Source organism: Trematomus bernacchii, unplaced genomic scaffold (genome assembly GCF_902827165.1).
Source record: "Trematomus bernacchii unplaced genomic scaffold, fTreBer1.1, whole genome shotgun sequence".
Taxonomy (NCBI): Eukaryota; Metazoa; Chordata; class Actinopteri; order Perciformes; family Nototheniidae; genus Trematomus; species Trematomus bernacchii.
This window is the reverse complement of record NW_022987714.1, coordinates 580,654-590,575: the sequence shown is the minus strand read 5'-3', so window position 1 is coordinate 590,575 and position 9,922 is coordinate 580,654. Positions and strand designations below refer to the sequence as shown.

The 9,922-nt window shown below is 41.3% G+C and overlaps 1 protein-coding gene across 2 annotated transcripts; it reads right to left on the bottom strand.

Annotated features, from left to right (window-relative positions):
* Positions 1–640: 640 nt before the first annotated feature.
* LOC117491416 (very long-chain acyl-CoA synthetase-like) lies at positions 641–9,466 on the bottom strand. Of its 2 annotated transcripts, XM_034141385.1 has the most exons (10): positions 8,928–9,466; positions 5,525–5,734; positions 4,876–5,031; positions 3,537–3,661; positions 3,258–3,452; positions 3,074–3,164; positions 2,468–2,666; positions 2,281–2,378; positions 1,178–1,308; positions 642–1,078 (listed from the first exon to the last, which is right to left on the bottom strand). In XM_034141385.1, exons 1-10 carry the CDS (start codon positions 9,385–9,387, stop codon positions 902–904), a joined length of 1,842 nt encoding a protein of 613 aa, XP_033997276.1. In that variant the 5' UTR covers positions 9,388–9,466; the 3' UTR covers positions 642–901. The 2 variants fall into 2 exon arrangements, with proteins under 2 accessions (XP_033997275.1, XP_033997276.1); XM_034141384.1 differs by having other exon boundaries at positions 641–1,078; positions 3,074–3,452.
* Between the last annotated feature and the right edge of the window lie 456 nt (positions 9,467–9,922).

The following is a 9,922-nucleotide window of genomic DNA, read 5'->3' as shown; positions in this document are numbered from 1 at the left end:
AATGATTGGGGAATCCCTCCGGAGTGGAGTCATGACGACTGGATCTGAATTATTTGTTTGTATTGGGTGGTTTGTGTTCCAGCTTTCGATCAGCAACTATATATCCATAATCCACCAGTTAAAGGAAATACAACTAATGTGTTGTGTTATATTAGCTGTACAATTTACCACATATGGTGTTCTTAGTTTCCATACCTCCTGTGTTTTACGAGCGACTTATCAAGTCTTGGCAAACGGCATAAAATACGATTAAACGTGATAGTATAAAACCATGATCGTATACCTACAACCTATAGAAATGCAAAACGGCGTCAGTTTAGACGTAATTCTGTCCTCCTGCTTACCGCATCATTTATGAGAAAACATTTCATAACATTAACACAACATATTCGAGGTGGTTTTAAATAACATATCCGTATTTATTTATTTCTCCAAGTTATGTTTTTGTGTGCACTGAGGAGTCTCAAACAGGCGTTTGTTTAATCATTTTTAATCAATGTTTGAAAATGAATTCTTCATATATGATAAATGAGAGGTAACATTTTATTTATGGTATTATTTCCACATATTTCTCTCCATTCTTCCTTCTGCCAACGGTGTCGCAGTTTCTCGTCTCTCCCGTTTTTGTGCTTAGTGCGTACGCATGGGTTAGAGTTTGTGTGGAGGACCGCACATTTTCCCGTCAAGTTAGTATTTTACCAATCGCAAACATTGCGTAGAAACTATAACATTTCATCTCAAATCAAACAGGCTTTTTACAGGAGGTTTTAAGTCAAATAGTAATAAACATATGAAATTACTGAAAAAGTAGAAGTACACATTTTAACCAATATGATAAAATCGCAAGACTCCACTGGACATCAGAGGTGGCTGATATGTGGCAATGCATCAGGTGAAGACTTTACATTTTGATCTGGCCTGATGTGATCAAGTTAAATTTGTCCACGGTAAGTGGGACGTAACTCTTGTCTTTTTCATCCAGAAAGTAGAGCGGGTCGGTGATTTGATTTGGGTTGAAACCCTCCGCCACCAGCTTCATCTTCAAATGCTTAAATGTGCCTGTAACATCCAAGGAGCTCTGTAATCACAGAACAATGAGTTATTAAGGGAAGGAAAGAATAAAGGCTATAAACCAAAGCAATCTAGTAAAGTATAGAAAATACTGGAGTTGAAGTACCTGAATCCTCAGGAATCGTGGCCTTGCGTAGGCCGGCAGGAAGTTTTCAACATGTTTGAAAACAGCTGCCGAGTCAAATCTGAGTCCTTCAGTTAAGTTAATGGCAGCCATTCCTGCTCTCCCCTCATGACCTGGAATAAGTTAAACAGAAGTGAAATAAACATATTCTGCAGAGGTCATTTCAGCTTGAGCTTCAAAAAAATTACAAAAATTACAAATTGTGAGCAGGGAATGAATGTTATCAGGTTGCATGTGAAGGAGTAAAGTGATGTTACAAAAATTGCTTTGATGTCCTTCACAGGAGGTCTGTGTAAAAGAAAATGACAACATTGAAATATCACTTGATATTATATTGAGCAGCAATGCCCCTTGTGGAAACCAGAAAAATAGCATGCATTTAACTTATAGGCAGAACATGTCTCAATCTAGTTGAAAACAGTACAAACTACAATTGTGAAGCAAGGGCTCTAGATTGTAAGCCTGTTACAATATAATGCTATAATGGATCATAAACGGATATTTTAATAGGTAAGAACAGGTAATTTTTTGTTTTAAATGTCTGAAAGTCGGTTTTTCCACTGCACAATTTATTAAATACTTTTTATATCGGAGGTTTTTCAACTAATGTCCAAGTTGATGCCAACTGCAATTGTCGACCATGTTAGTGAGCAGAACAAATCATAGGGTAAAATTAAAATAACGACTTCCCCCATGTTTTCTGGAAAGCTTTTCAGCTCACCTATTTGCACTTTGCCCTGACTGCTTTATATAACCAGGGTCCTAGTTAAGCAAGTGTGAATACCTGCTATACAGAAAGGGGTAATAAAATGTTACTGACTGTTTACTGATACACTCCAATATAAACCTGGCAGACCTGGCGCAATATAAAATACAACACTGAGGTATTGAATTATAAACTTGTGTGATCAAAGACATTCTCTGTAAATTAGACAGGCCATTACTCAACAGAACCCTTTGATGCAGATTATTTAATGATGAAAACAACAGTTGGTAAGTTGCGGCTGTAAGTAACTTCACTGTTTCTGCTCATCACTTTTCTGCTGTGACAGAAAGAACAAAGAGAAGATATACAGTGAGGTTACCTGGCACTTCCACTCCATAAACGTTGGCTTCTTTAATGCAGTCAACCATCGTGATCACGTCAGCCACCTCAGTTGTAGCCACGTTCTCTCCTTTCCATCTAGCATTGGAAACAAACACACATTAACGCTGTGTTCAAGGTCTTTGAACGTCAAACATCAGGTGGCTGAAACTCCAAGATGCACTCACCTGAAAGTGTCTCCCACTCGATCCTGAAAGTAGATGAAGTTATCCTCCTCAATGCGCAGCAGGTCACCAGTGTTGAAGTACAAGTCTCCTTTCCTCAGGACGTCATGCAGCCTCTTCTTCTCAGACTGCTGCAGGTCTCCCATATACCCCGAGAATGGAGCCATCAAGGATATTTCAGAAACCAAGAGTCCAGGCTCACCTGCAGTTAGTTCATCACAATCATGAAATATATACACATATGTACGTGTTTGTAATATATACACACACATAAACAGGTGTGTTGACCTTAAACAAAGTATTTTGCTCAATAAAACAGCTGCTTGCATGGCTGTCGTGTCATTTTTATAACTAACAACTTGAGTAAAACTTTATAATAATTAAAAACAGCTGTATGTCCAAAGGTTCACCAAAATAATAATATAAAGATTGTTTCTAAGATAATTCTTTACTCCATCAGGTATAAAATATGTCAAACATTTGTATTTATTCCTGTATTTCTTTCTTGGGGGGGCGGGGGGCTCCCAAATGGTACAATATTTGTACATTTCTTTACTTTTTAAAATGTGACTTCTACTTCTGTTCCCCACAGCCCCGGTAATAATGCACCTTTGGCAGCCTCTATGCATAAACCAGAGGAGTCCCTCAGAGGTGTTTCTGTTTCAACGTCGAATCTGATCACAGCGTGTGGAAAGTATCTCTGCAAGATAAAAGAAAGAAAAGTAAAGCCAAAACATTGCTCATTGATTAAAAGCTTTAACCTCATAATGTGAAATGAAACCTGGGAATTTACCCTATGGAGGAAGGAGTCTCGGCCCACAGCCCCGATCTTGCCGCTGTAATTTATCAGACCAAAATTCCCTTCAGTCGCTCCATAAAACTCTCTGATTTTAACGTTTCCAAACCTGCTGATGAAGTCCCTCCAAACATCGGCTCTGATCCCGTTGCCTACTGCAAGTCTCACTTTGTGGCTTCGATCATTAGGTTTCTGTCGGGGAAAAAACATTTAAAAAAACAGTTATTTTTATATCTGGTGAGCACTAAAGTATCATCAATGTTAGTTCTGTGATACCTTTGGTGTGTTGCACAAGTAACGCATGATTTCCCCTATGTACTGTATGACGGTGACGTCATATTTCCTGCAGTCGTTCCAGAACTGCGACACAGAGAACTTACTCCTCAAAGCCACTGTGATACCTACACACAGCAACAGACAAAAAAACAACTGAGAGGATACGATTGGTAATTTTGGCCTCTCAACAAATCTATGATCGACCCACAAACACATGTCTGTGCTCCAAACTCCAATGTTTCCTAAAACTATGATAAGAGAGAGAGTTACGCTGATCCATCTGGACAAAGATGGAGTCAGACTCAAGGAAGGATGCGGCTGCGAGGTGCCCAGTTTTCCACTGTTATTCTGTTCCAGAAACTCCGTGTTGAACTTGATGGGGTTGAAAAAAAGAGGCAGCCCGTTTGGGGCCTTTCACAATGTCTCAAATGCTACTCAGCCCACTGGAGGATTTGGATCTTCTTTGGGAGGATGCAGATCAGCTGAGCCAGGCTGATACACATCCTGTTCTTCTGCCTCCTCGAACTTCAGTGCTTTCATCTCCATCATGATGTTGTCAATCCTCACCTCCTCTTTGTTTTTTATGCTGGCAATAACAATTGTTTTGCCATCATGGCTTTCAGCTTTTGATTGGCTTCCCCCTCCCCTTGCTGCCTCCTGAATATCATCAACATCTCCGTCAAACTGGTCCCACGGTGAAGTCATGTTTGCTGCTGGCTATTTCGGACTCCTCTTGGACTTTGTGCTGGAGGGACTAGTTGGCATACTTGGAGTTCAGGGCAGTATGGGGAGCCTTGTGCTGCTCCTGCTACAACAGACACTTCCTCCTCACTTGGTGGGGTAGTGGTGGTCTAATGGATAGTGAGGTGGGCTGAAGATCGGAAGGTTGTGAGTTCAAATCCCGCCTGGAACATCACCACTAGTGTGCACTTGAGTAAGGCACTTAGTCCTTAGTTACTCCAGGGAGAATGTCCCTGTAATTGGTAATTGTAAGTCGCTTTGGATAAAAGCCTCAGCTAAATGAAATGTAATGTAATGTAATCTTCAACCCGAGATCAGTCTTTCAGATTCTGCCACATCGCTTGTAATCGTTTGTTCATTGCTAGGGTTCGATGCCATTGGGTCAGTCTGACTGGGTTTCTCCTCGACCCCTCTGTGCTTTAATCTTTATATTTTATTATATGAGCTACCCCTGATTGAAAATAACCAACTTTGTATTAATTCATTGAATTAGTGAGAAAAATACAATACAACACCACCTATATTGCCTAACAAAACTACTGATGCTGTTAAAACGTTTCCTTACCAGATAATTATATATATACCCACAAGTGTTTACCTCTGTCAATAGCTGAAGCAAATCCAAGGAAGCCGGCGGTGTGATAAAGAGGGAGGCTGATATAAAGCACATCATCAGAGTTCATTCCTGCTAGAGATGGGAAGCAGGCTACTTGCCACAGTTTGGCATGAGAGATCACAGCTGCTTTAGGGAAACCTGTTGAAAGAGAAGCCAGAGGCATGTTGTGTTGTACACTGAACATTTTAAGAAATAGGCCTATTTCACCCACAGAATAACCATTGTACCATTTGTATCAACTCACCCCATGTTACTTTAAATTCTTGAAAACAACTTGATAAATATCCACTGGGGACAAAGATGTTTTGATGAACTTAAGTAAATGTTGGCCTTGTATTAAAACAGCAAAACAATATGAAAAACTTCATTTATATGCTCTCTACTTTCCGAAACATGTGCATTTTCAAGTGTCCTCAATGACTTTAATTCATCAAGACTTTCCTTTCTTTATGGATTTTTGTATTCACATTAAAGAAATACAAGAAAAACAAAGTTCCTTCCTGGAATCAAATTGAATTCCTCAATACTTTTTTCCTACTATTTTTTTTACAAGAAGTCAAGGTAACTCAGGTCAGTTATTGATATACAAATGCTCATTCAAAAGGGGATTTCTGCACCTGAGGAAACTCACCTGTTGTCCCGGATGTGTAAATGTAGGCTGCTGGACTCCGCAGGGTTAAATGTGACCTTAAATCCTTGGACAGCGGCTCAGAGGAGGCCTGGCTCATTTGATCTTTGAAGCTCTTCACATCTGCAGTCTGGCATCTGTCAGTCAGGATGAACACAGTGACCTGCTGCTCCAACAGAGCGGGCAAGACCTCATCCACAGCATCCTGTAACTCTGACAAGAAAACAAAATGAGCATCTCCTCTGCGCCTTTGTGCTTCCCTGCAGCTGAGGCAGTGGTTAACTGCACATGCACCAGTGTTTAGAAGTAAAGTCAAAAATACCAATTATTTTTTACCTTATTTAATCTACTTGTTTTGTGAAATGTGGATACTTTTACCTCCTGAAAAAAACATCTGAGAGGTCAAGGGGGAAACCATTATTTAGTGGAAGTGGAAATTGTGACAACAAGGCACTGCTCAGTGGCGGCTGGTGGAAAATATGTTTGGTGGGGCTATGGAAGTGGTGACCAAACCATACTAGGGCGGTCCGGGGGGATCCTCCCCCGGAAGACATTTTTGAGAAATGACCCCTTAAATGATGACTTCTGGTGATGTTAGAGGGGGGGGGAGGACAAATTGAGGCTTAAAAATACGAGATAATCCATAATCTTCAGTGTGGTTAGCTATGAATCTTCCAAAACTCTGCAACAGTACAGTAGGCCCACTGGTGCTTTGGGAACACTCAAATTATTTAATTCCCATTTAAAATCAGGAGACTAAATACGAACATTGTGTGTGTGTGTGTGTGTGTGTGTGTGTGTGTGTGTGTGTGTGTGTGTGTGTGTGTGTGTGTGTGTGTGTGTGTGTGTGTGTGTGTGTGTGTGTGTGTGCACGCGCGCGCCAGCCATACTCGCCAACCCTCCCGAGTTTCGCGGGAGACTCCATTGCCCTCTCCCGGTTTCCTCCCGGGGTCATATTTCTCCCGATTTCTGACAAAATCTGATTTACTCACGACTGTTTCCACTCGGACTTTAATACAGCTACACCATTGTTTGGTTTCCATGGTAGCACGTCTCTTTAGCAGCGCGCGCAACTCAAAGTCTGAGAGGGTGAGGAAGATGAAAACTGAACAAGAATCGACAACTCGACCCTCTGCTCACTACTTTCCTGTAGAATACAGGTCCAGCCCACACATATGCTCCATGGTGCTACAGGCATTGCCCTTACAACTACAATAAGCATGTAAATGTTAATCTACAGCTCCAGCGATCCACTAGTCTCCACCTGCAGATGCAGCCATCCTCGACAACTACAGTGATATGCACTGTGTATATATATATATACATATATATATATATATACAGTGCAATAATTCTTTCATGCTAAATGAAGCTCTGTTGCTTGGATATCACTAGATCCTGTTACAGCGTAATATAAAAGTACATAACGATTGATGTGTAAATTAGCATAATTACTAGTTAACCGCTAGCTGCTAACTGCCGCCTCGTTAATAGAGTGGCGAAGTCCCTCCCCTTCCGGTGGACCTCCATGGGACCTTATTTCGGAAAAATTATGTATTGAAGTCAATGGAGAGAGAAAGATTATCTTTCGATCCCGTTTGAATTGTGCCACGAATTACACATATGATGTTTGTCAATTTAAAAGATAATTTTGCAAGTCAAAAAAAAAAAAATGTGTCGTAAAACTGTGAAGTAACACATTTGTTTGTGTGAAACGCTCAATGAACTACATCTCTGGTCAACAACACACGTCACCAAGATGGCCGTCACTACTGTCTTGTCAACAAAACGATTGACTATCCTCACTATCACCAAAATGAAACACGTCCTGAAGAATGTCATGCAAAGCTGCCTGCCTGCCTTCCTTTGATTCTCTCTGAACTGCCTGGTCGTTTTAATGTTTAATGTCAACCATTTGTGCAGATAGCATGAAGTAGAGAAGATCGCCGATGCTAACGTTAGCGTTAGCATTTCTCCCCCGGGCTTAAATGGTGTATTATAGAATGATCACACCGGTGACAGTACTATTCAAAGGGTTCACGAAATATGACTACTACTCTTACTGTTTAACATTTTGGGTTACTTAATGTTACTTCATGTTAAGGCTAATAAAAATGACAAGGCTGTAATGCTAACTAACGTGCTAGCTACTAGCTAGGTAGCTAACTTGATCAAGCCACTCCTGGTCCTTTCATCAGACGGGAAGCAAAAGAACGAGCAAGACCCATTGCTGGTATAATAACAACCTGGTACTAAGCACACAGGCATCTTGTTAAAGTTATCTTATCTTAGCCAGCGCCATATAGATAGATTATATCTATATTGCGCTGATCTTAGGTATCTGAATGGTGGAGGAAAACAATTGTGACATCACTTACGCGACTCTGGGATTTGTAGTCTTTCTAGTTGCGTATTTTTCATAGTCTTATATTTCAACAGTTTTACGACAAACTGTGACTTTTTTGACATGGAAATTATTTTTTAAGATTGACAAACATCATATCTGTAATTCATGGCACAATTCAAACGGGATCGAAAGATAAGTTTTCTCTCCCCATTGACTTCAATGCATAATTTTTCCGAAATAAGGTCCCATTACCCGGAAGTAAGTGGGCGTGACTTCGCCACTCTATATCAAATCTATCATAATAACAAACATTACCATGCTGTCATGAACGTGCGGTGCTGTTACGTGTACGCAAATTGACGTGCTTGATGTGAACGAGCATTTTGGGGGGCATGGTTAAAGTTGCGCATGCGATATGAGCGCACATACGGGTACTTCTCAGGCATGCCGGGTAATCTGTGACGTTTCGCTCTCTCAAAAGTTGGGCCATTTTATCATCATGCGCGAATGAGCAACTCTCATAGGAATGAATGAGGCCCCGCCTCCCACACTGTATCCAGTTCTTATTATACATCCATGCCCTAGCGCCCCTATGGGCCGGCCGCCACTGGCACTGCTGTATTTAGATCATTTCCCCTGCAGCAAATTGTTATGTACGTATGGTTCACATTATGATGTCCATATTATGAGTTTGCCTATCCTCTGTGCATTCCTTTCTGACACTAAAAGGACATTTACTTGAAAAAAAAGATAGTTCCACGTGACACAAGTTTACTTTTAGTTACTTCTTACTCGAAAGAAATGAATTAGGCCTAGTCGAAAGCAAATTGCATCTCCCAGAGCCTTTACAAAAAGAAAAAAAAAAAACTGACTTAAAACAGTGACTACTCCGAAAACATTTCTTATTATTAAAACAATAATTTTAATTAGTTAACTCAATTAATTGATTAAAAGAAAGACTGATCTCCCTAAAAACCTACCCTGAAGTTAGGGCACATCACATAGATCCAGCACTTAATGTTTTCATGACGCCCACAACAAGTGATGAAACCTGATTACCTTCCGCAGCGACCAGAGTCCTGGCTCCGCTGCACTTGAAGCAGTGTAACAGGGACTTGGATCTGATGTTGCAGTTGAGGAAAGCAGCGGAACATCCGATCTTCACCAAACCCAGCCACAGCCACAGAAACACGGGCTCATTTCCGAGGAACAGCGCGACCGTGTCTCCTTGCTTCAGCAGGCCGCTCTGCAGGAACACCCGGGCCGCCTTGTTACTGAGCTCCTCCGCGTCCCGGTAGGTAAAGGTCTCATCTCCAAACAGGATGAACGGCTTGTGTGGGTGCTCCTTCTCTGCGTCTATGAACCGATCCAGTATGGAGTAGTTGGTCTGCATGTATTTCAGGATGCGGCTCGTCGTTTTCAACTTTTTACGCACGAATTGGACATCCCGGAAAAAGTGCGGATTGCGGAAAAATAGGGCGAGAAGACCCACCGCGGCAAACACTATCCAGACAAGCATGGTGATCTGTGATCAACTCCAGCTGCCTGTGGAAGTCTGACCAGTTTATAACAGAGATACAACAAAGGTGGGAACATAAAGTTGGAGCACAGCCAGCACAAGGGTTACCAATTTTTTTTTTAATGGCACTTCATATCAAAAAGGTTGCCGACCCCTGGTCTAGATGGAACATTTATAAAAGGAAGGACAGAACATTTGACCTAGTTAATGATTAGAGTGTTTGGGCAGAGCTGCAGCTTTCACACCAAGTACTTTTCCCACAGTAGTTCATGAGAACTTTAGTTCATGAGAGCTCCTTTAGTTCTGATGAACTAAAGCAGATCGCGTTCACACCAAAATGAGTTCCTGGGGGTGGATTAGGCAAATGAGCCGCTGACGTCACTTCTTCTTCTTCTGCTTTGGGTTTACTGGCAGGCCGCAAACAACTTCACGGCGAGTACAGTAGGTGGCGGTATGCTCCTTAAAGTTGCAATTCGCCAAAAAACCGAGAGAAGAAGAAGAAAAAAAACTTCCGCTTCCGCTATATGCTTCTGTT

Bases quoted from the DNA above. Each gene is read 5' to 3' on its own strand.
- LOC117491416 (XM_034141384.1), bottom strand. From the start codon at position 9,387: ATGCTTGTCTGGATAGTGTTTGCCGCGGTGGGTCTTCTCGCCCTATTT. The intron at 2,667-3,073 runs GTGCATTATTAC...AACTAACTGCAG, and splicing joins ATGCATAGAGGCTGCCAAAG to GTGAGCCTGGACTCTTGGTT. The intron at 2,379-2,467 runs GTGAGTGCATCT...TTCCAATGCTAG, and splicing joins CGAGTGGGAGACACTTTCAG to ATGGAAAGGAGAGAACGTGG.